General features: G+C 38.7%; 1 protein-coding gene across 1 annotated transcript in view; it reads left to right on the forward strand.

Annotated features, from left to right (window-relative positions):
• The window catches only part of plxdc2b (plexin domain containing 2b), a 71,886-nt gene that overhangs the window by 24,028 nt on the left and 20,786 nt on the right, over positions 1 to 27,072 (forward strand). Inside the window, exons 2-5 of the mRNA XM_072450966.1 lie at positions 8,680 to 8,900; positions 15,772 to 15,918; positions 17,891 to 17,960; positions 25,589 to 25,711. Coding sequence (XP_072307067.1) covers positions 8,680 to 8,900; positions 15,772 to 15,918; positions 17,891 to 17,960; positions 25,589 to 25,711 — 561 coding nt within the window. The remainder of the gene's footprint in view (positions 1 to 8,679; positions 8,901 to 15,771; positions 15,919 to 17,890; positions 17,961 to 25,588; positions 25,712 to 27,072) is intronic.

The raw sequence follows: 27,072 nt of genomic DNA on the forward strand, positions 1-27,072 counted from the left end.
CACCCTCCATGGTTTGCTTCAGAGCTCCAACCCTGTGTTTTGAGGTTTAATACTGTGTGCTTGGGTATATTGCGGGCTGCTGTGTGGTGCAGCACGCTCTCATTTGTCCAGTGTCTTTAACAAAGTGAGCTACGTCCGACAAACATGCATCAGAGGACTTAGGACTGGACTTAAAGTTGCACTTGTTTGGCTTCCTCGAACATCCATCCCGTCTGTTCACACTTTACATTTATAGTTCAGGACTGACGCGAGCCAGCTCTAATGAATTCTTCTCATCTTCCATTTTTGGCAAATTGTAATTAACACGTTGTGACTTTCTACAAATTGGCTGTTATTCATAACTTCCTTTTACACCTGCCTATCACATCAAAAGGCTGTAAATAGATTTAACAGTTACAAGTGAATTGCTTTTGGCTGGTGGTAAAACCCTAACACTCAATGGGAATATGTTAGGTAGTGTCTTGTTTCATTAGAGATGCTTACGTTATGTGCTTTGCCAGTTGAAGTTTACACCTGGGTGGCACTTTATGATAATACTATGGTTGTCACCCACTATGACATGTATATGACTGAAAAAAGAAAATTACAATGCATTGGAATTGTTTCATCTTGGAAGTGTCTGTTTTCACTTTTTGGGGCAGTTTCACATCAAAACAAAGGCTATTTTTCCGCTTGTTCTTTCCCATTAATAGATCCAGTGTATACTTTTAAGATAAGATAAGATAAGATAAGATAATCCTTTATTGTCCACACATGGGGAAATTTCATTGATACAACGCAGGTAGATACAGAGGAAAAGGACAAATAACAGATTGTAGGAAGTTTAAGACATCAATTATGGTAAATATTTGGTGAAAAGCATGCACATGTATTAAACAGTTTCACATGGCCTTGTACTAACTGACTTATATTTAGGCTCATTTTTGTGGGTCTCTTCTTTTGGATGTGGTTGCATGAATAGTGTGTGACACGTCTGTACTTATTCTAGGGTCTATGTCCTTCATGAAACTGCACTAAATTGGTAAAAACTATTGTACAATGTGTATCTGCATGACTAGACCTACACTTCACAATTCTACTGTCAAACCTATTTATGCTCCTTTGATGTTTGGAACTGTGACTAATTCGTCTAAAATAAAATCTCTTGTGTAGTGGAGCGCGAGGCAATCAAGCACCGTGCTAATTTGATTGCCTTCTGTTCTGTTTTGAATTTGTCAGCATTGAGTTTTAGCTCTTTAGGAGAATGGCATCGCTTTTCTCCTCGCTAAACCCTTTTTCATTCATCATGACTGTCTTGGTGATTATGTGGTGATTTATGCATCTCATATCTAATCTTTCTGAATGTCGTCTATGATCATTGCCATTGTCTTATTTGAAACTGAAAGTCTTAATGGTCCTTGAGTTCACAGGTGCAACTCTCTCCCGCTGACACTTTTATGCCTCTGCTTAATGACAGAGCGTGTGGCTTAAAGGGGATGTGTTAAAGCGGGTTAGAAGAGCACACTTTACAACAACCGCGGGTCTGTCTGGTATTTGTGGAGGCTACACTTTGCTGTATATTTACGCGTGTCTTTACCTGAGGCGTTATGCGGCAGTTAAAGGGGCGGTACCTGATTTTTACTGATTTGAAACGTGAAAAACAGAAGTAGTTCATTTTAAACTCTTTACAGCGGTCCGCATGTATCGCTCACTTACCTAATGCATTCCCAGCATTCTATTCATATAGAGTTTAGAATCAATTTACAAGAGTCTCTGAACTCAGAGCGAGTTTGCCGTCGCGGGTGACAAACATTAACATGCTAACGATGCACGTCTCCCGCTTCTCGAAGAATAAAACGGTTTCATCATCGCGCATTATCTCATTTTATTTTTTCTAATTTGACTGTAATGTTATGGAGAATGGCTGCAGATTGGTATCAGCAGTGTTCTTTACTGGGATAAGAAACTTTGTGGAATTCTGGACCTGCACCACTAGATCTTAATCAAAATATTAATTGCATTTTTTAACTTTTTAAATATAAAATGATAGTGTTACGATTATTGTGAGAAGAAACATCCCGATTTAACGATTGTTCAGGATTATTGAGACTGTGATCTTTAATTTTCTGTCGTTCCCGTGGTATGTCATGTTACGGTTCCTCAAGTTTGTGAGCAGCTTTACGAAATGGAACTTTCTGAAAGACAAACTAAAGTTAAATGTGACCAAAAAAATCCAGAATAATAACGTTCTTTACATTTAGGTCTATTTTTGAGTTGTAAATTTACCAAAGAACACTTAATTTTGCAGCTAAAATGGTCACAATTATTATTTCTTGTTTCTTCCGATTATATTGTGACCTGAATAATCACGATTATCAAATAAACTAATAATCTTGACATTGCTACTTTCTTACCCAAGTTATAATTGTTTTCCCTTCTCATTTACCCAGTCGAAGTTGTATTTAGAGTAATTCATGATTAATCAGAATTGTAGATTATTATTTTATTGCACAAAAACGCATAATATGTCATGTTTGTCAGGTTGTAGATCTGTTTGAGTTGCCATTGTACACTGATAAAATAGAGGCCAGTGAGAAGACCACTGCATGAAAGTATAGTTAATCACTTTTATTAACTTTACCTGCAGTCAGTGGTTCTCATGTAATACTTGAAGCCTGATGCAGACTTAATATCGCTGCATGTTTTGCCTGCCACTTTATATTAGCCGCATGTGAGCTATCATCTATCAGCCCAGATCCGACATCCTTGTTTCATCAGCTTTACGGAGATCAAACCATTTCTTATTAAGCTCGCTTTATTAACTCATCCATCACATTACACATCGTGCCTTATTGACCCCCTGTCTTTTTATTTTAATTTCATCCCGGACTAAAAAGACTCCCGACATTCATTCAGCCTGTTTTTATGTTTCCAAGACATTCTCGGTATCCATGTTATTGAGGCCGCTGTTGGGACGACCTTACACCCTATTAAGTTTAGGATGTGTTTTAAAAGCCAACCCCTCTTTCTCTGTCACTGTCATTACTGGGACTGGCTGAGGGTGGATAAGTCATTATTTCTGACTTTGTGTAACCCTGTAACTGCTTGCCGCGGTTTGTCTATGTAATTAGGGCTAACCTAACATTTATATTACAGTATTTATGGCACTATTACAATTGTGTCATGTTAATATTTGTTCTACAGAGCTCCAGTCAAAACGTTCAGCTTACACAGGCTTTGAAGGGTCAGACAGATTGATGAGGGACCAGTCATGGGGGCGTAACATATAAATGATGAATGTTGTGTCAAGAAGAGAAGCATCGAATTCCTATTTCAAGTTATCGTTTTATCAAAGTTATAAATATAGATGGATGGATGGATGGATGGATGGGATCTCTTCAAAGGACAGAAACTACAACTACCACAACTGACACTTCTTGCACTGAGGGATAGTTAGTCCCAGAGCATTTGTAGACTGGTATTCAGTACAGAAGGTGCCAGCTTCTCCAGCAAGAGCCCCACTTGTCATTAAGCTGCAAACTTATGCAAGGACTGATGTTTCTACTACTCCAACTACTATTATTATTATCATGATTATTGTTAATATTACAATGAGTATTTACAATTACCGTATACAAGTTCTGGGACATATAGCGTGGACAAAGAAGTCACTCATTTAATAAATTTGATAAGGAAATAATGCTGCTTGTCACAATAGTGTTCTATTGTTCAATGAATTATTGCTGTAACAATATTTTTTAGCTCAATATTTCATGTGTGTACTTTTTCTAGCACTAGTTGGGAAATTGTTGTTATTTTTGTGGTCGAAAGATCATATCCGCGTTCTAGAAATTTGAAGAAATAACTCCAAAGACTCATTATCCAAACAGGTTTTATTGTGATATTTATTTATTGTAGCTAATGTTTTTTTTTTTTTTTAATCATAATTTAGAGCATAAAATATTTAAGTATTTGTGTTTTATTTTTTTCTGTAACAATATAGGTTATTGTGACAAGCCTATGCTTTGGACAAGCCTTCGGGATTTGTTAATAGTTTCTTGCAGCGTTGGTGTCGTGACCTTCAGTTAGCCTTTAGTTTTCGGCCTTATTACATGTGGATATGTACTGTAGGTCCTGATGAATCGTGGTGAAAGGAGAGCACACATTCAGAATGCAATTTTCTCTTTTGCGAGGTGCAAATGATGCCAGTTTGGCCTGTGCTGTTCTGTCCAATATCACACTGTTTGCCTGTGATAACCTTGTGCACTTATTATGAGTGGGACGTCCAAGTCGCATCTGAGGAGAGCTTAGATGGTACTACTGGTAGATGGATCGTGGTTTCATTTCACACTTCTTCAGTGCCAGACGAACACATGCTGGGTGTTCTCGGCTTTACTGGAGACAGACACAGCTCTTTGTATGATAAGCAGAAACTAGAGAAGAAACAGAAATATACAACGTAAAAAATATGACACTGCATTTACATTATACTTTCGATCACATTTTAGGCGTGTGAAAAGCTGCTCTAAAGCGACGTTGCTGGAAAGTTAACAAATAATATATTTCTTATTTTTATCTTTTTTTTTTATTTGGTCAGTAGGCTTTATTGGACAGGTCTGTGTAGCGTGAAGGAGACGGGGATGACATAATAAAGGACAATAAACTCACGACCTAGTGGCCTGTTCACAGATATTTGTAAGAAATTGTTTCAGTTTGGGTTCCCCCCATTTTAAATCACACGCTTTAAAAAAATATATTTAAAAAACTAAGGCACGCTCGAAAAAAATATTGCTATTTATATAGTATTCAATATATCAATGTTAAAATATTTAGAATTTTTCCATTTCGGACAAATACTGTTACATGAAAATAAAAAATAAATTGTTTTTTTATGAATCTGCAAAGAATTCAAACGACTTTCTTTCAAGTTGTTATTATGGGAGAATGTAGAATTTTTAGGCCAATAATAAATTTGCGGTAATAAGGCTGTAATGTAAAAATAAATGTGGAAAATTGAATCTTTTCCTGGTGCAGTGTATGTCAATGTTGGCACCAAAATATTATCCATTCCGCTTTTATTTTTTCTAGCCTTACAGTTTACTACATGTTTTCAACGTTATAATGTCAAAATAATAGTAGCCAAACATAAGAGCAAGAGAGATGTCCCTTCAGCTCCTTTATTCTTCTTCTTTAACGCCCTTGAAAAGGTTTAGGCATGACTCAGAGGTGATGACAGACACAGGTCCAGCCAACATGTCCAGGGCTCCACAGTCAGGGTGAAGGAATCCTGGGGCTTTCAGAATCACTGAAAGAAGAGTCAAAGGGGAAAGGATTTCCTCTAAAGCTGAGAAGAGAGTTGTCCTGCTGGGTGGTTATTTTGGTGTCCCGTGGGGGTCTGGCCTAATGCCCTTTCTAACACTTGACAAAAGACCTCAGTCCTCCCTGGATAATAAAATGTCCTCTTCTGCTTCGGGAGGTCATGCAGGTGCAAGTCTGGTATACAGTGACCTGTCATGGGTCCACATTGAACGGCATTCTGGGAAAAGAGCAGTGATTTTTCCTTTAGGGCTCTGTGTTGTCGTCATGCGTGTTTGAACGCTGTGCTGTTTGCCAGATCTCTGAGGTTAGCTGACAAAGGCTCTTTAAAGGATGAGGATAAATGTTCTAGTGGAGTACTATGGCCAAGTGTTTACTGCTTCAGAGTATGTAAATAATGGTGCCAGGAAGTTTGCCGTGCAGTCCACTAAGATGTGTCTAATGTGTACATAGTGGTATCTGTGTTGTAACTAGGATATAGTAGTGGGCCAGAATGAAACCATAGAACACAGCATCTTATCTCAAAAGTGATCATTAGTAATAAGCACAGAATTGCTAAACTATTTAATAAAAGCACTGTAAAATTGCACTTTTTAGTATTGTAGAACTTTCCATTTGGTGCATAGTCTTAACAAGGTCACCATTTCTACCATTGTTGACATTTCTGTGAGGTCAGCTCTATCTGTGGCAGGCGTCGTCCAACTGTTACAGAATGTGTCCTTCTCTAACATTATCAGTAACCTTGGTCAACTCGTCTCACAGAAGTGGTTTACAATGCACTTCTCAATCCTGATCCATTTTTCTTTTTCTTAAATCGCCCTGCCGTGGTCCTCCTGGGGCAGACTGACGGACGCGTGGCATCCAATCTGCACCATTAGCCCCTCCAGTCACACACCACAGTTATATTAGGCCAGTTAGTGAAGTGCCTTGCCTAAGGACACAATAACAGTGTGCAATAGAGCCACTCACCTGGTATCCTCAGCGGTCTCCCATAACAAGGCCTAACTAGAGGCAGATAATAATATTGTGAAATGTATGTTGTAAACTTCCAAATAAGTACGTACATTTCCACCAATTTTGTGAGTAATTTTACAGTAATTTCACATTTGACTGATACTTAAAAGTGAACCATGTTAAAATACATCTTTTATCACCTCTGTTTTGGCTTGACATAATATTGTCTTAATATAGTTTTACATTAAACACTCCTGACCTTTATTTATGATATTCAAACTCCTTCAGCTTGTAAACCACATGGCGTGTCTATTGCTTTTTGGATACAGTTTGATGTAAGAGACTCCACTGGCCTGATTTTAGATTTATTATTAGTACCAGCGTCGTCCCCTGGTGTTTGACCCTCAAGATAGTGCTAGTTTGTTGCTTCTCTGTGGATGCGATCAATCCAGTTAAATGTTATGTTAGAAATTACAAAAGTGCTTCTTGTGCTGCCACTTCTTATGCAGTACTATAAGTGTGTTTGTGCTAAATCATCTTTCATTTTAATTATAAAAAAATTTGCTAAAATGTTGGAGCCTTTTTAGTTTTTACCCGTGACACTCTTTTGAGTTTACTCCCTTCACTTGTTTCATTTTAAATTGAATTAATTGTTTCTGTTACAGTCATTTATGGGAATGTCTACTTGATAAATGGAGAACATTACAGAAAGTTTGCTCTGCCTCAATCTATTTTGCTCAGCCATTGGAGGTGGTTCCCAAAACCTGTACAAGTAACTTTTTGTACAAGTGAGTGAGTGTCAATTTGTCTTTGTCTCTGAGTTTTGAATGAGAAGCACTTACTTTCTTATCTTGCTTAAAACAGCTTGCTGCTCTTTCTCCTCTTGCATCTTATATATAAATCCTGTGAACGCCAACGCCCACCAAGCAAATTGGTCTCAAGTTTTTGCTTATTAAGGGGAGTGAATTGTTTAGCTTATTAGCATCTCAGTTCAGCTTTCCTCCTCTTCTTTAAAAGATTATTGAGGCCGAGAGGATAGTCTAGCCAGCAGGGAGTAGACATGCAGTTAAACCCAGTGACCTCTATCCACAAAAAAAAAAAAAAGAAATAACGACATAAAGTGATAAAAACAGCTTTCTGTTCGCATGCCAAGTCGATTTACATTCTTGGAAGAGCTGTGTAAACTTTGCATTTGTGGTATGAGGAGAGAGTTGATTACTAATTGTATCTAACTGCTTAATCCCATTAGAGGCAGTGGGAGCAGGGGCTGATTGGGGTATGGAAAGCCTTAGCATGACGGAAATGGAAGCTAGTCTGCCACTTAAACCCACATGGTCCATACAGTTGCCTGCATTCACCCCCCAAAAATAAAAAAAGACATTAGAGGATCACGTTATCATGATTTACAAGCCTTGTTTAAGTAAACTTTAAATGTACTTTAAATCCAATTGATTAAATGAGATGGAAAAACAATCTTAATCTTGGTTAAAAGCTCCTACAAGACGATTTTGCATAATAGGTCTCATTTAAAGTACATTTTTGGTACTTTATTATTTGCAATAAAGATAGTTGTGGTCGTAATGTGCAGATAAATCTAATAAATGAACAGATGAATAAACGTGTCCTGCATAACTTCAGTGACACCAATACCAGCTTAAGATAAGATAAGATATTCCTTTATTGTCCACACATGGGGAAATTTCATTGTTGCAACGCAGGTAGATACAGAGGAAAAGGACAGATAACTTATAGGAAGTTTAAAAAAACACTCTTAATAGAAGAACTCTCATGAACAAAACTCTTATAAACAAAAACTCCTATAGACAAAACCTCTCATTTCCTAATAAGGAATGGAGGGGATAAAATAAAATAAAAACAGCTAGTGTAAGACAAAATAATACTAATAATAATGGTAAAATAGACACTCTATTTTCATCAGTTATATGCACATGAATGTGACATTATTGCATGTGAGTACGACAGTAATTGCACATTACTGTCGTTTGTTTTTTAGTGACCAATTATAATTAATATACTGAAAATTGACTCTCCTTATTTGGTCTACTGCAGTATTCTACATGCGAGTATTGACTGTAACAAGACTATTTTCGCTGTACACATTCCTCATCTCATGTTGTGTGGAGTTGGTTGTTTGCAGTGCATTTTCTCTTGATTTCTTACTGATATTTGACTCGTTGGTTACACTGTGATTTACCTGACGGTTGAATATTTCTCAACAGTCGCTTGAGTCTGACTGCTCTAAGGGTCTGTAATCACTGGCATCTCATGAATGTGCATCTTCTTTTGATGTCGTGAGATGCATGTTTTTGCTTTACACATCAGCAAAAGCTCCACCGAGTCCCATTCAGTCATTGACCTTTTCATCTTTCCGCTGGTATTTACTGTTGACTTTTATTTTTGCCTCTCCAGGGGATTACTCATATTTACCGGTGGAGTCTGGAGATGAGGACTCAGCGGTGGATGTGCGGCTCTACAGTCATCGCTGGAGAAGATGGCTCCCTCCCAAACCTCGAAACATGGACAGTAATCGAGCGAGCCCGGAGCAGGACCAGGACACAGAGCTGGAGGTGCCCGGGGGCTTCCCTGGGGTGCTGTCTACAGAAGACACAGACAACAGTTCACAGATAGAGGTAGCACGACACACACTTAGTAGCCGAAGAACTAATAATGCTGTCATGTTTTGCAAGCCACATGTACCATAACACCATGTAATGCTATGGGTTTCCTCAGTGAAGCCACAAAATGAGTGCAGCTAAACAATTATCGCACAAATAAGCTTATGCCCTCGAATTGTTCAGGGAAATTATGATCCAGAAATAGAAACTAGGGATGTGACGATATCAAATTGTATTGCTATGATTATTGTTTTATATTGTATTGAGAACAAACATCACAATTGAATAAGTATTCACACCAAGACCAAACAACAGTAACCATTTCTTTCATTCCAAATATCTAATAGATATTCCACAATTCCTCCTCAGCTTTATGAAACCAAATGTTCTGAATGATAAATCAAAGTTAATAAGGTTATACACTCATAATAATAACATGTACGTTGACATAAACAGCCAGATATTGCTTTCAAGTTTGATTTTTAGAGAATAGACTGAACTAAAATAACACTTTTGCCTTTAAAATAGTCTATTATATTGTGACCTCAGTAATCACAATTATTGATTAACCAAAAAATCCCTACATCTTAGGCTGTAAAGAGAAGCTACTGTCTAAAAGTTATTTGAATCGTTTTAGCTTCATGAGCAGTCAAACTCATTGGAACATGTCCTTGTGTTTTTGATCTTCTGAAGTGCATATACTGTATTCATTAATTAAAATTAAAATGTTCTTCTTTATGCAGTTTTCACATCACTGAAAGTACTATGCATGAGTCTATTGTGTGGTGTAATTAAGTAATAAAGCATACTGTCTCATAAAAAGGTCTGGCTGATATAAAAAGCCCAAAAAGATGAAGGCTTCGCTAAAGCCGTTGCTGTAGTTCTTTCTCCATTCCCCGGAGGCATTATAAGTCTCTGGAAGAGCAGCGGTAATGAAAAATAAGGCCCTTAAGGTTTAATATCAACTTCAGCCGTGCCTTTGTGACGAGGCATTCTCATATTTGAACCACAGCAACTGGTTTTGTGCCATTGTTGAAAGAATGTTGTTTTGTCTGTATAAATAGAAGCTCTCACCAGTGACCCTTGTCCTGACACCTATAGGCTTATGCAGCGTTGTAATGATGGTGGGTTCTGTTTTCAGGCCGCTTGTTAGTCTCCCCACAGGCTCTAATCATTCTTAGGTCCTCGGGTTTGTGTCTCTAAGCATTGAGCACATTGATTTCCAGCTGTAAACAGTCAAACCTGAAGTGCTGGAGATGCCCATGATTTTGTCCTCCCCCTGCCATGTTCTGTTGCTTCAGAAATAGAGGTTGCACACATCTTGTTATTTCTGCAATTCTTATGTGACACGCACAAGGAGCTCACCTGGCAACGTTGTACATGACGTGGAGAAACCTTCACAGTGGGGATAGTTATTGTAGGAATTAAAAATAGCACATGTTCAAAAAAGTGTACTTTCTTTTGACCATTTGTGTATTTGAGATGTAATTGCTTGGCCTGGAATTTTCCTCCGTATTACACGAGACACTTCATTGCAGGTGTTTTTATTGATAAGCAGGTGTAAAGTGCTCCTTCTATTTTATGATTTGTATCTACATTTTGGACATTTGTGATCTTGAGTATTGAGATCGATGAGTGTTAGCTGTAGCGGAATTCTTTAGTGAATTTATCTCCATTAAACTGTGAGTTGTGTTCGTTTGAGAGCAGAGAGTCCAACGCCTGATTGAACTGAAACTATATAGATCACCTTTATGCACCATTACCCCTCATTAAACTGCCCGACTCTTATACAAGGCATGATCCACTTGTTGGGGAGTGGCAGAGGATCATTAAACTGTGAGAAAGTATTCAGTAAATCTGAGATCCCGTTTTAACAAGCTATGTTTTTTACATGTTCTAACCATTAGGCCAGTCGTCAAAGTAATGTACTCAGAGACAAGGTCCTTGTTTTTTTTATCTAAATGGAAGTTAAATAGACCAAGACACAAACTTGGCTGTTGGAGTTTAGGGTTCAGTATATGTGGTTCTCAAATGTTTCAGACCAGTGCCACTCTTTGAGTAATTCCATTCCTAAAACAGGGCAATTCCTGATCTAAATGTGGGCCAAACTAGGTGTAAAATAGAACTACACCACAGTAGTTCTGACCAAGAAATGACCAAATGTGTTTAAAATAGACTCCAAAACATTTGTACTGAGCTGCACACGTAATACCAGAAGGAAGAGTTTAACACTGAACTGTTCAATACTAGGGACGTCCCGATCCGATCACGTGATCGGAAATCGGGCCCGATCCCGTGGTTTCAGACTTGATCGAAATCAGATGTTGCATCTCGATCCGTGATCGGATATAAATTTTACTTTTATTAGTTAGATCAGCGCAATATATTATTATTATTAGTCTCTCACCTCCCTATAATGCATGAATGGATCATAACATTTTACTGCCGTAAAGCCCACACTTTACGGCAGTAAACTCTAGTTTTGTTTTGTTTTGCTCCATGAGACCCGCATGCCCAGGGAATTTTGCGTATCGCACACAGCAGAGCGCATCAAACATATTAAGGACAAAATGTTCAACAACTGGAGTATCGACAAGCAACAAGTCGATGTAATTTTGAGCCTAATAGACACCGTTGCTACCGCGAGGAAGAACACTTGCCCCTGGCTTACTCTCCACTCGAAGACATTCAGACGGATTTCATCAAGAAAAACATACATCTTATTATGTAAGCCAGAAGAGAATTAAGAGTGTAGTTCTGACATTACTGGCCTTACTTTATGACACTGTTGCACTTTCATTTAATGCCTGCTGGATATTTTAAGTTGAGCTGCTATTTTTATTTAATTCAAATTTTGCACTATTATTTCTTATTCAAGCTACATCAAAGCAAGGTGCACTGTTAAAGTATTAAAACATAAGATAAAAACTGGGGACAACCTGTTTATGTTGCATTGTTGTATTTTTTTTAATGTGTTACAAAAGTATCGGATCGGGACTCGGTATCGGCAGATACTCAAAATCAGATGAAAAAAACCTGATCGGGACATCCCTATTTAACTCTGAACTGTTTAACACTGAACTGTTTAACTTCCCATTTGACTTGATTCATTGTATACATTTGAATAATAATTGGCAAAGCATCATATCCCAAAATTATTTATAGACATTCAAAATGCTGTTTAAAGTAGTTGATCTATCGAAGCTTTTATCTCACACAATATGTCTCACATAAACCAGATGACTCAACAACTGGATCACAAAGCTGCACAGCCCATTCTATAGACACAGTATTATACACTAAATACATTTGCATTTTTTTCATTCAATTTTGACATGCTTTTATGAAGAAAAAATAGAAACTCTGAGCACAATCGTGTGTTCTGATCATAACCAACATTTTATAGTTTGGACTGGATTCCAAATTCTTACGTTTTTCAAAAAGCTTTTGTACATGATCGAAATCACATTCATAAAACACCACTTGACAGTTGTAGCATTCCCTCCATGCCACACAAGCCAAACACGAGGTCCTGACCCGACAGTCCAGAATCATGTCTTTAAGTACGCCGGCCTTTTCACTGCAGCTTTTGAAAGAACATAAACAAACCCTGGTGCAGTAGTAGATCCTGTCTGACGCTACAACACACTTTTTATTGAGTGTCAACACCATTAGGACTCTAAACCATCAGACAGACTCTAAACCAGTCTACTTCAGGTTTCCACACTGTTGGCTTAGGCTCGAAGTTTGTGTTGCTGTTGTTATTTTCTTATCTTTCTTTAACGTTTGGCCATATTGGAGGGCTTTCTAGCTCCGAGTTCTTGCTGAAATTCTGGCTGCTGACAGTTTCCCGCTGTGACCGCTCTGGGCTTTAAATGCTTTGGTGCATTGACTTGTTTGTGAGGAGAGCCTGTTCCACCACCAGATCGATAACTACTGTGAGTCACAATTACAACGCATGGAACCTTTTTAAGGCCTAAATTATAACATGAAAAAAATCTTGGTAAAACTTAAAACTTAAAACAAGATTTTGATTGAGTCACAAATGTACACAATGTATCTTTATATTCATTTTAAGAGATAACTAAAGTCTACGTACAAAGATATAAACCTCCCAGTCTTTTCAGTTTTATGCAGCTCAGGCCTCTTCTCTAGAAATGTTCAAATCGAAGCTAAAAACAGTTTTGTTGACTGAAATGATTTTACTTGCACTCTTCTCTTTTATGTCTTAAACTGTTTTGTGATTTCTGTCATGTCTGTGTGACTTTAATGCATTTTTTTCTGTTGCTTGAAGCACTTTGAATTGCCTTGTGTACAAACTGTGCTCTACAGATAAACTTGCCTTGCCAGTCACTCGCTCACACAATACGTTTAGAATAGTGATGAGAAGGTTGTGTTTTGACCCGTGGACTCTCACTGCATTTCAATACGCGACCTTTCTAACCAGAGTGCACTAAACATCCTAACTCAATTCATCTTTGCCCCAAAAACTTGTCCGGCCACTCTCGTCCCATGCAGATGAAAGAACTTAATGATCCGAACTGGGCTGAGGGACGTTCAGGGTCGTCTGGTAATTTAGCATAAGCACCAAATCTTTATGTTTAATGGCTAATAAAATGACTATCACACATACATACACTTTAAATCAGCGTATTAAATCCAAACTAACTGCTAATCCATGGTGGAGGGACGTACTTTGTCATTTTTGCTGATCCAAAACAGGTTCAAACACATGTCTAGTTTGTTCTTGTCTGTTTCTTACCTGTTGATCAGATTGCGCTGTTACATGCAGCATCCACAAGCCACTTATTCATGTTTCCTTGCCTGCATCATCTAAACGTAGTGACGGACGATGACCAATAGGAGAACTCGGCTAGTGTGTGCGTGCAAAGAGCTGCAATAAAAGAATATATCACCAAACTATGGCCACAATTTGTTTCTTATTGTCATATTGACTGGCCCTAATAAGATAAGATAATCCTTTATTGTCCACACATGGGGGAAATTCCATTGTTGCAACGCAGGTAGATACAGAGGTAGATACAGAGAAAAAGAACAGATCACTTATAGGAAGTTTATGTAAGGTGTAAGTGAATTGGTTCATCTAAATTGCCTGTTTTAATGAATGTGAGATGGTGCTTGTCTTTGAACAGTGTATTTTTTACATCACCGAGCGTCGTCATAACTTCTACCTTCATAGTTTTCTGTGATGGAATGCTGAGGTGAATCTATTATTCAATGCCTCTTTTCCTCTGAAGGGCATCAAAAATATACGCTCACATTTGAGGAATTGTAAATTACATCTGCCCCTTCATAGTGTATACCGGCCCAGTCTCTCGACATACTTGGCTTTCTTCACGCATACATGAAACATACCTCCAAGCAGATACAAGCGGCAAGAGAAGGCCAGTCCAATGAATAATGGATCAGAGATGTTATCAGCTGATGAAGTGGTCCACGCATGAGAACCCGCAGCCCTTTAATGCTCATCCAAACGGACTCTAAAGGAGATGTTTACTTGGTTGTGGGTGTATCCAAGTGCGGCGTTATAAAAGAGGGATGGAGGAAGAAATATGCCTGACGCGTGCCATGATTTCAACTTATAGGAGCAATCGTTTAAAGGCAAAAGGAAACGGAAGGCGAGGCTACAGAGGAGTTAAAGTAAAAACATTTTAAACAGAAGAACTACAATGCACATTCTTAGGCTTGGGTCAACAGTTTTACCGTTAATTGTAGACAGGGAATTTCCAGTCTCCTGCCTGTTCACCACATGTACAATCATCCTCGAGCTCTGGGCATTGTTGTCCAATCTGCAACTCTTTCTGATTTGTTGATTTGTATATATATAAAAATATTACAGTCCCATGGAGAGAAGCAGGTGGTGTACCGTCCTCTTTGTCTGAAAATATATTTTGTCCCAATTTGCTTGAGAGTCCTGTCTGTGGAGAAGCATACACGCCCTCCATGTAAACAGCCTGCTGATCATCCAGAAAGAACCATAACTCCTTGTGCTGATTAGCAGAATCTTCATAGCCACATTTGCATGCACACCACAAGTGTTTTGTTCTGTGTTGTTAAGCCTAAGTGAGACTGCTGAGTAAGACAGCAGCAGGAGGAGACAATATCAGCTGCAGATGAATCTAAGATGAGAGGCCTCTGGCACTGTTTGCACAAATGAATCAGATGAAACACAATGGAGACGAGACCTCCTGCATCTTGATAATAACCTGCTCTGAAGTGTTGGGATGATCAAACAGGTAAAAGCATTCTAGACCAAGTTGTTACTGTGCATACATATTTCATGATTTGCATTTATATATTAGCAACAAGTGAATTTGGTTGGTTGTTTATTTCCTAACATCCATAACTGTAGGGCATAACCTTTGACCTCATGTAGAGCAACACAAGCATCCTTCCTAATTGTGTTCAGGAAACAATAAACGGCAGACAGACTGCGCCCACATGCCTTATAAAAGTCTCTATATCGACTTTTAACAGTGGAACCGATGCACTTTGATCAACTTCTTTGTTAATTCAATTAGACAGATGACAAGACTAAAGTGTGGAAGAAAGTTAATTCTCTCAAGACAGTGATGCAATGTCTCGAAATCTGGTGTAAATGTGATGAGAACGCCATTGAATTTTCTTGCATAAAAACATTACTATGGTATATACACAGTTTTCTTTCCCATTACTTTTTTGTATTTTCATCCAACATGTGCTATATAATTCTAATGTAACTGGCAACCTCTATGTATTTCTCCAACTAATGTTGTTAGAATTAAAATGACTGTTCATGAACTGCTTATATGTAGCAAGAATGATATAGTGTAAATCATGTACATTTTGTCAACTTACAAATGTCTGTTTTTGTCTTGTCATTCAGGAGGATATGTACCACAATTACTACACATCCAAAACATATGGCCCTTCAGATCCTATGAGCAAAGACTTGTGGGTAAATGTTGACCAGATGGACAAGGAAAAAGTGAAAATCCACGGTATTCTGTCCAACACGCACCGACAAGCAGCGGTAAGTCACACAAAGTGGTTCAGTTTGTACTCAGTTCTTTGCAGTTCCATGTGAGAAAGAGTATTTTATTTCATTTTGAACAGACATAGACACTCACAGACAAAGTAAGCTAATTATATCAGAAAAAGTTCTTGCGTTGTCATGAACCTTCTCCTAAATTGTCCGCACTTTTATTCAAAATCCTCTCCTAATTCAAGTAAGTAAACTTCAAAGATCTTGTTTCCCAAGCTTAAAAAACTAGTTTAAATTATAAAATAAACATGAATACATAAGTATGCTTGTATATTTGCTTTTAAGGTATAATTTGTACTGTCTAAATATATAAAAGTCTAGATGGCAACCAAAGTGCTCTCAGTATTTATGTGATTTAGTGCGGGCAAAAGTAAACAAAGCACTTGTTTCAACTTTGAAAGGCTTTAGCAGGAGAGGTCTGTAAGTTTAGGCAGTGACTTTGCTGTGCACGAGCAGGTGACTGGTGTGAGCCGCATACAGATGAAGACACACCAGGCTGAGGCAGGAGAGGCAGCAGTCAGCCTGAACAATGGCCTCTGCGACGGAGAATCGCAGAGGCCATTGTTGTGTCGCAGTCCCGCATTGTGTATTCCGCACCTATCGCTTCAGTCATGTAATGATGGATCGAACTATACCGGTTTAGATTGATGCTATTCTTTCTAGTGCACAATAGGCCAGGCCCCAGTCTTCAAATAACAGGGGAAAAGTGGGAAGTAACTCTGATTTTGTCTTATAAAAGCAATAGGAGGAGCTCATCACCAAGGCATTATGGAAACGTGGATAATGTGATTGCTGTGCACTTGACTTGAAACTGTGTCGAGGTTGAGCCACTGCGTCAGGCGGCATAAAACAAATGTATTTTTTTATGACGAGGTTTTAAATCCAGTGAAACGGCGCAAACCTCAAAGTGCTAAAGCAGAATGGCTGCTCGGCGGTGGCACGGTACGACTGCCAGCCCTTTGGCCTGGCCTCTGAGAGCAAATGAGCCCGTGAGGTTGTAAAACCAAACACAGGCGCAGGGTCAACTCCAGCAGAGCCGTAGAGCGAGGGGAAGTTGTGAATGGTCTGTGTGAGGCTTGTGTGGTAGGCCGCAGGATTAGTCCCTCCAGTGTAGTCTGGGAACATGTATGAAACGCCATGTTTACTGCAAGCTGTCCATCTCTATAATATTCTGTGGCTCTGCGTTCAACCAGCTCTATAATATTTTACACAAAGTAGGGAGTGTGCTGCTAATTCGAACCAGGGTATTTTATAACCCTTCAGTTTTTAAAGCCTGTTGGATGATGCTAAGGTAATAAAAATGGAAATAAAGAAGTTAAGACTGGTACCTTATTACAAAGTCAATTACATGAACTCACTGTATGACGGCAAAGGGGTTCTCCCAGAATATAGCTGTACATACTCTTTATTCCTACCAATTATCTCTTTTGAAGTTTAGACTTCTTTAAACAGACTGTTCTTTGTTTGAAAGACAGAATGAGTTGCAATGACATCCATCAATATGTCAGGGGTAAAACACTCTATTGTGCTGTTATTCTTTTAAGTAATGCATTCTTGGGCAACATAACAATAATTTTAGCATAGGCATATTCAAACATGAAATATTATTGAGAGAAATATACAATTGACTAGTATAAGCGCTGCACAATTGGTCCAGCTAAGGTTGTCCTGACCAAGCCACGCTCAAGATCTGGAGACTGGCATTGAAGGACGGGTAAAATGTAGAGGAAAAATGTTGCTATGGGTACAATAAAGTGCACCTTCACCTATGCTATGTCAGTATGTTGATGAAAACCCTCTAGCACGTGAAACGATTTCTCTAACCTTGAAAACAACATTTCTAAAACCTATTATTTCTTCAATTTTTAGTTCCCCCCACAATCCTTGCCCTTTTCCCCTAATACTTTTGCTCACATGTCATCTTTCTTATGGGGTTGTCTGTCTGTTTTTCCTCTCACAGAGAGTCAACCTGTCTTTTGATTTCCCATTTTATGGACATTTCCTGCGTGAAATCACCGTGGCGACTGGTGGTAAGTGAACACAGCTTTCAGATTCTGAAGCTGCTATTACTATTATTATTGGAACTACTTTTACTGTATGTGCTTGACAGATTAGACAATCAGACATTTCTTACTGCAAGGTTAGGGGAAAATATCTCTATCGTGATTTTTTGTAGGAAATTCCATGCAAAATCACAAGATCTATGGTTGAATAGCAAAGAAATCAGCCAACAGTATTTACACCTCGCTGGGATGGTCGTCTAGACAGGGGCTAGAAAAACAAACCACTCCCGGCAGTCAGCACTGAGGACTGATCGCTCGGACTGGAAAGAGGAACGGCTTTGCCAAGTGGCCAAGCAGCACACCCTGATAGACCCGCTTGGATGCTTTATGTGCGGCTTCAACACGTGATTCGCCGGGCGTGTTTGCCAGAGACTACAAGGCTATTTTCCAATTGAGTCTTGACAGCGAAAACCACACCACCACAACCAGCCATTATCACATCAAAAGACCAAAGAGCGCTTCTTAGCCAACTGTTTCAAAGACGCTGCTATGAAGATAATAATAATAAAGTATGCAGTGTAGTTAGCATAATTTTGCGGATTCACTAAATGTTGGCGTCAATGGGAAGGAATCGTGACTTGCAGAATGGATGTCTTTGGAGAAGGAGAGATAGTTGAATTTGCATCGCAGACAGAGATGGAGAAAAGCTATCTGCTCCTCACAGACCTCTGGGGCTTTTGTCTGCGGGACGTTTCTCTTCCTATGCCTCCGCTTTAGGGGTTATCACTCTGACTGTCCTCCAAGTAGACAGCCTCTCCTCCCTGTATTCAGCCACATTTGTACTGTATAATTGTCCTCATTCCAGTTAATAAGCTCATTTGTCGGCTCAGTTTGCACTTTATGGACTTACATTGCTTATACCACTGCCTTCGATAGTTATTCATTGGGAAAATATCTCTAACTAAAATAAGGCAGGTTTAATTGAGGCGCTAACCGAAGTAAAACGTCATTATAATACACTTTTTAAATTATTTTCTGGCCTTAAGGCTAATATTAGACACACATGCTACGATTATAAAGCGTGAAATGGGGACAGGACAAAAGGCTTGAAAATGAACTCGTATATAATATAATATGTATAAATAATATAGCATATTTAGGCTGCAGTACTTGAGTAAATGTTGTTTCCCCCCATATTGTAAAAAGGTGTGAGATGTTATTCCTATTGTCCACTATAGGCACCTGTAGTAACCCCGGGAGGAAAACATTATTACTCCACTGTAAAAGCTGTCGTACTGTGACTATCCCCGGCAGTTTTTCTTTTTTTATTGCCATGGTTCAACATGAGAGGGGACTAAGTGGACTCGGATAACAGTTCATTCATGTCCTTCACTCCTGCTTCAAAATCAGGTCCGGGCCCTTTAAAGTCTGTTCATTCAAAAGATAAACAAATGCTTAAAGCGCATTTTTGAGATTTATTTAAACAGCAACAGCGTACTTTGTTGTAGCTGTACAAACTTTAAAACAATGCACCTTTGAAGCTTGCAAAATGATCTGAAAAAAATCCTCTTTGTAAGCAAGTCAATGCTGACAAAGCTCTATAGAGAGAATGCTTGTTTTTATCTTTGATGCTGGTTAAAGCATGCAGCCTTCAGACAATGCACAGGGAGCAGACTGGGAGTACGGCCAAGTGAAATGATATATGAGCTTTACTGCACTTTTGGGGGTTTTGCATATAGTCATTAGAGATTAGTCTTTAAATGGCTGACATTATAAGAGAAGAGCCTGAGGGTGCTACTTTCTTACTTTCTTGTGAACAATTGCTGTTGTGGCGAACTATTTTGTCTGTTTCAAGTGCCAACAACTTTCAACGTGACGAATTCCCACATGATAGAATAGTCTTATGTGAAGTGAAGATTGAAGAATGTGGCAATGAATCTGCCCGGACAGAATACGTAACTAAAGATGTTTCAGCACCTTGTGATAAGGGTGACACTTGTGTGTTTTATGGGCACGGAACAGCTTGTTTGCGGTCGCTATGAAAGTAAATTTTCTGTTGAGGCTTTAGGATTATGGTCAGTAAATTAGGCATGTCAGTCGGGCTGTTAAAATGTAGTTTTAGTGTTTAGTTTGATTATTGTGTGAGACAAAATAGTGATTTTTTTTAAGACACAACTATTGACACAAAAATAATAGCATATTTTATTCACATTTATTTACACTGTCAGATGTTTTACACAGTTATGTAACCAACTGTATTCAAACTGTTCTTGTTTTGGAACATTTTTATATTCATATTTTGGTTAGATACTGCCAATCCTCACTTTGGGCTCTTTAACATTATTGTGCATAAAAAGGTGTAGATTAGATAAAATGACACAAAAAACGGTGCCGGTGTTAGCCTTAGCAATAACTTGAGTTACTTTTATTTTCTGCTAAGCTATTTCAGATGCCAGAGATGCCGGGATATCAAATAGCACTACAATTTTAGCCCCGGCACTCGCTTCTCTGCCCACTCATATTTTCACTTGACCTTTTCATCGGCTGCAAAAGACTTATAGGATGTCAATAGCAACTAGTTTAGACATTTCTCAAACACTGTGTATTTGTCAAGGCCAGAAATTTCATTCAAGGTTTATATTAGCAATTTTATTTCTGCCATCTGAAGGGCATCATGTGATAAATGTAAGAAATGGTGCAACCTCCAATAATGATGAAAACTACTCAGCGTGTAACAAGTAGCTGCATTTGCTTCTGATTTAACTTTGATGCCTTTACAGTGAGAATAATCAAATCACCCCTTTTTCCCCCTGAGATCTCATCACAGCAAACCAGTCCTTTGGGATTTGGCAGATCATTACTCCAGATGTCCTTCCTGTCCTGACCATCCATGTTAGTGTGGCTGGAGTGGACAAAGTGTCTTCATCAGGGACACAATGCCAGAAATGAACATGGCATTACTCAATAGTCGTGAGTGTTGTATCGAAGGTCTTAAATGTTGTTGATTATTGCACGCTGCGTTCCCATAAGTTCTGCACAAAGTCTGGAGACGCAGATGTGCCTAAACCTGGAGAAGGGTTGTTAATTCATCAACTCATTATTCTCAACAACACATGCATTTAGAGGTGTACACTCTGTGACCCAATGCAGAAGGTCAGCTTCTTCTGTGGATGGAATTATGAAACTCGATCGGACGTGAGAGAAAAGAGAGTGACATTTGTCTGCACCACGCGCTGAAGTTTAAATGATCCAAGCTGAAGGCACCACACATAGAACTGTCCGAACCTGACCCGACCCGGGTTTATTCCCTTCATTATTTTGATAGAAAGTGCTCTTGTAGCTGAGCCCTTGTTCTTTAGGGCGCTCCCTAAATGAAACAATAGTGTAATCTGTGCCCGACCGAGGCGCACTCAAAGAAGTAGTTGAGACGCTGAGATTTACAGAGAGAATCAGAGCATCTGAGAGATATGTAGATAGGTGCCTGAACAATATCTGCAAAAATAATATTTTTATTATTATTTTTTATAGTCTACTTCTTAAGCTACTAAAACAAAATTTAAATAAATCTGTAAAAAAGCTAATTTGATTTGATATGACTGCTGCTGCATGGACCGTAAGCCCCTCCCTCTCTGTCCTGCGTGCCTCGGTCAAACCCACCCAGAAAGATAGATTATTGAATTCTTTATAGCAGATAATCCACCAGAAAATGTTTATAATGCACCTTAAATTAATTCCACCTTTTAATCAAAACTCCATGGGGTCAGGACACACTGAATCACAGTTTTTTTCTGTGTCTGTAATTGTCAGATGATGATCAGAATTACATGAAGCATAAACCAGCATTATGCAGCAGAAAGCAGCAAGAACTGATTTCATTTAGATAAGAAGCCTATAGTTTTTATACAGTGTTTAAAGACAAAAGGCCTGTCTGTGTTTCCCTTTATAAGCCGGCCTGGCCTTTTCCTGGCTCTAGAACAGCTGCGAACAACAGAAAATATCCTGTAAATTAAATTTGGGAACTAAGAGCTTGTCCAAACATTGCATCCAATAAAGTGAAGATTTAGACCGCTAATTCCTGCTTGTGTTGTGATTTTTTCCCCTTTCCAACCACATGACTCCCACATCTTTAGTGTATTGAGAGGCTGTCCGACTGCCTTTAGAATGTTAAATAAGTTGTATTGTGAATCCAGGATGTAGCGGTGTTTGGGGTAAATCACAGCAGGAATTAAATGTGCAGCTTTGTGTGCGGTTCGAAAGTGAAAGGAGAAACGGAGATGTACAGAGGAGAGATAAGGGTGTGTTTATGCCAAGAAGGAAGATGGAATGTGCCGGATAGTGACTCATTTAGTACAAGTCGTTTGTGTCCACATCAGATACTGAAATGGAGATAAGATGTACACCTGGGCAGTCTACATGTCTGCATTTCTCATGACATTACATTCATATAGAATTACACCTTCCTCTCTCGACTGAATTGTTTTGTCTTCATGGAATTCTGATTTCAGTATTTGAGACATACTAGAATTATGCAACACCATGAAGTGTTGCTGTTATTTTGAACTTTAATTACAAAGGCCCCTGAAAAGTGTATGAACTTTTGTGCCTCATGCAAATATCTAATGTGAAGGGCTTTATGAATTTAAAGGTGCACTTTAGGGGTGTCACAATAGGAACTTTTAATGTACAATTCATTCACAATTACTGAGCCCATGACCAAACAACAGTAAAATGTTAAGAAATCCAACTTTCTGAATGACAAAATAGAGGTATATTTAACTATAGATGGAATTTAAAATGTTACTTCTAAAAGTCAGCACAAACTAATAATCTTGACATTCTTTGTGCACTGTGTAAGTTTGGTGGTGATGGTTCCACAGTGTGGCACTTTAGAAAAGTCACACTCAGCACCTTAAGAACATAAATGTCGACTTAGATTCATATTTTTTTCCCCCCAAAAATGCCCAAACCAAATCCCTGCCCTAAACTAAAACTAAAAATGGGCACATAAAACTGGAACCAGCGCTTTTTTAGTAAGTGGACTTTTTTGTGTTCCAATGCAGTAAAAAGATGGACAAGAAATAGGCTCAGCCACATAATCTGGTCTCAATATCATTAACTGAACCAAAACATTGCGCCAAAATACTGCCCATAGGGACGCCGCAGGGTTAAACTTGTCCCTGATATTTTATTATTCATTATGTTTTAAGAAAATGCATTATTTTTGCGATTGGGCTTAACTTTCCAAAGATGTGACCTGTAACTTGGACTTCCACTCGGGAATAAGTCTAATGCTGCAGTGTGGAACATCCATAGTAAAGCAATCACATAAAGTAGCCCTGAACAATGTTCCACTGTTACATTTATATTCAATGCTTTACCATATTCTTAAGCTATTTCCAGATCTGTAGACAACCCCTGACCAAATATGTAGAGTTTCTAAAAGACATTGTCAGTATATATTTATACTTGGGAGGTGTGAAGTTTTTCCCTCTGTTTTGTTGCCGCTGGTTTACACGGTGATAGACGCCTCTGTGTGAGTGAGCAGGACTCACAGCCTTTGTAGCTTTGCCCTCAGTGGATTCTTGCACAAGTCGCTATTTTTCGTGCATGTCTTTTCCAGTTGCCTCCAGGCTACTTCCCTTTGCCATAAAAACGCAGTAAGCGCTTTCAGGTGTCAGTCAGTGCGTGGAGAAAGTGCTATGAAAAATGTAACCTTCTGGCAAGTCTTCTCCAAAGCAAATATATGTCATTTCAGTGTGTGTAGAAACAGAAAATATGTTTTTTTAAATTGCTGACTGTAGGAATCTTGTGTCTGATGGGGGACTGAACTGAGGTGGTTTGACGGCCTGTTTTTCAGATATCCTCCTCCCCTTCCAAGAGCTCAACTCTAGTCCAGTTCAAACTTGTGTAGACTAATGCAAACCAGCAACTTCTTCTATTTCAGTTCTTCACTTCTTCATATGTTTTGACAATGTGACGGCATGTTTTTTCTTCTTCTCATGCAGTTTCTGTGTGTAATCAGAAAAAACAAAACTAAAATACTTTAAAATACAACAAAGTGCCTTTCAAAATACCAATAGTGCTTTACATTGCAATATTTTTGTACTCCTTACATTCAGTAGTGGCAAGCTACAGTCACCAACAGTGCAGCATTAGACTACACAAATTACTTTTCTAGAGTAATGAGTAACTTAACGCATTAGTATTGTTTTACAAGGAAATCTAGTATTTTTTTTTTGTTAGGAGCCAGCTGTTCAGAGGCTGTCGTCAGTCTGCAAACCGTGGACCGCGACAGGAACCAAAGCATGCAGCGCAGCACTTCCTCTGCCCCCGCGGAGCCTTTTCTGCACCTTTTCTCCTCACACATGGCGCCTCATCTGCTCCCGCGGTTCAAAACATCTGCCACACGTCTCTCACACACACCTCCTCTGCCCGCACAGAGCTTTACCTCCTACACATCCCATCACGCCTCTTCTCCACAAGCAGACGGACCTCAGCACGTATTTACGAACTATTGAGTGTGGAATAAAATTGAACCACTGCTTGGTTGATGGTAAAGTTTATGTGTGGAGCGGAGGTGTCTTTTTTTTTCTCTGACACATTATTAGGGAGGAGTCTTGAGCTCTGCAAAAATAGATCCCCAATAACTGAAATGTAGGTTATAAGTGATAAATGGTAATGCAGGAGTACTCTAACGCACTACTTTTTTGTGTTTGTTTTGCATGGCAGTAATGAAGTAACTTAACAAGTTACTTTTAAAAACAACTCTACCCAACACTCCACACCAATTAATCAATCACACTCCACATTCACACAGGCAAAGTGGTTTGGGTGTCATACAATTATGCCCTGTTCCGAGTGAAGAAGGGATTGAGCTACCAACCTTTTAATGACCACGATACTCAAAGGGGTTGTACTGTTTTTTTTCATGTACTTAAGTCAAATCTGTTTTGCTCCGGTACAGATGTATTGTAAAACCAGATCTTATGCTCAGAATCAGACCGTTGTGTGTTGGCGGCTTCTAACTTCTAATTATAGAGAAGATTATACTCCGCAAAGTATAAAGTCTGCTGTTAGCATGCTGTTTGTTGCTGGAGTAGCTTAACCTTGATGGCAAAACTCGCTCCGATCAAAAAAAGTTATGAAAAGTGCTTCGAAACTCATCTCTGTGAATAATTAGGATGCTTGTAGGGCATTATGTGTGACAAATAAAATGCTGCAAATAATTTAAAATGTAAAAATTAGGTACAGCGCCTTTAAGAAACTGTTGCAACTCTTGTTTAAGTGTGGATAAAGGTTTAGGACTATATAAAGCGCATACGATGTCCAACAAATGAGGCTTTCCAGTCGTTTTTCCCACGTAATAATCACATTTATTGTGTCCTGTGCCTGCACACTCAGCACAATCCGCAGCCCTCCGGTCGCCTTCTGCTCCTAATCACAGATTATGGCACTAATTAATAGCTCTGAAAAGTCTCCTGCAGCGTGGAGACACAAATTCAACTCATGGCTGTTCTTTAACGAGCCATTTTTAGCTTTTGTCCTGGGGGCAGTGTTATTGTCTGCTGCAAAGAGGTTTCATTTAAAAAGCTATTATTGCAAGACAGAAAGTGTAAGAATAGAAGATGTGCTGAAATATTGTTTTTGTCCGTCAGGTTTTATCTACACTGGTGCGGTTGTTCATCGGATGCTCACTGCGACTCAGTACATCGCTCCTCTGATGGCCAACTTTGACCCCAGTGTCTCCAGGAACTCCACGGTCATCTATTTTGACAATGGTAACACATTTTAACTGCACTTTCCACGCAATACATACAATTTGGGGTTGTTAAACTGTCATACACAACAATGATTATGCTCAATGTTAGGCTTAAGTGAATTATGTTAATTATAGTTAAAATACTGTTGCTACTGCTATAAATATTATTACAGCTCACAGACTAGTCTCACCAGCCAGACCTGTTTTCATTTTTTGCTTTGTAAATTGTTGTTGTGGTTTTGAAGATTTTTTTTTTTTATAGTGAAAAATGCTACAAAATGAAAATGAAAAAAGGTTTTGTTCAAATAAGGGTATAAGGGGATATTTCTGTACTTTTTACAGACCTTTCACATTTGTCTGATAATTAAACCTCAAATAATATATTTAAAGACATGTTTTAACACGTTTCTGTTGGAGCGCATGGATCTATCATAATATAGTTCCCTCAGTGTACAGGACAAAATTAAGAGAAAGACATGCACACTTCCGCTTGAGTTCTCAAATCGGCGAAAAATTGTCCATTACGCCTTTAATATTGCCCACCCCTATCTGAAAGCAGTTTTTATATACCATATATACAAAATAAAGACCTATTGCTCCTTAAAAAAACATAATTTAATGTTGCTTTGGCTTCATGTTTTCGCTGCCCATTGAACTTGATGCAGATCTATCATAATATAGTTCCCTCAATTGTAGATTACAATTGTTCACCCACCTCAAGTCAAGCCAAAACTAAAACAAGCCCCCAAAAAAATTGCACAATAATGAAATGTCCCACTTGTCTAAAAGGCCGCCTCATTCCATTGCATTGCCGTCTTTTTTGTGAGCCATCTCCAAGGACTATTAAGCACCATGCCAGTCATGTGTCTGGTCCCAGAGCTGCCTTGTGTTCTGAGGTTCATAGAGTGACAGCAGTCAATTCACAGCAGACTGCTCCTGAGCGCTCTGTCCATCCATCACTGTCCTGCCAATACCACACCAGCAACTGCACACATCCAATCTAAAAGTGTTGTGTGGTGGACTGGGGCCTGAGTGTTGATTATAAAAGATGTAATTATTCCCGGAGATGGTGTAAATCTCACAATCACATCCTTGTGTCCGACAGTGATGGGGAGGTGAAATTAAATACTGATAGTCGTTGCTTTGTTTTATTCTTGGTTACAAATCCTAATGATTGTTTAATACCCTGAAAACAAAATTGAGGTTAGAATCGGGGTGTTAATCAGTTAATCAGATTTTAATCGAATAGAGTTCCAAATGAGCATCTTTTCCAATTAATTCTTCCAGAATTTGGTGGAATGAATTGGATTATTTTCCGTGTTATAATGCACTGATCAATGACGAGGAAAAGCCGTATATATTGTTTTTGCTTATAACAAA

The sequence above is a fragment of the Eucyclogobius newberryi genome, unplaced genomic scaffold (assembly GCF_026437365.1).
Source record: "Eucyclogobius newberryi isolate DKJ021-1_F unplaced genomic scaffold, fEucNew1.0.hap1 SCAF_18, whole genome shotgun sequence".
Taxonomy (NCBI): Eukaryota; Metazoa; Chordata; class Actinopteri; order Gobiiformes; family Gobiidae; genus Eucyclogobius; species Eucyclogobius newberryi.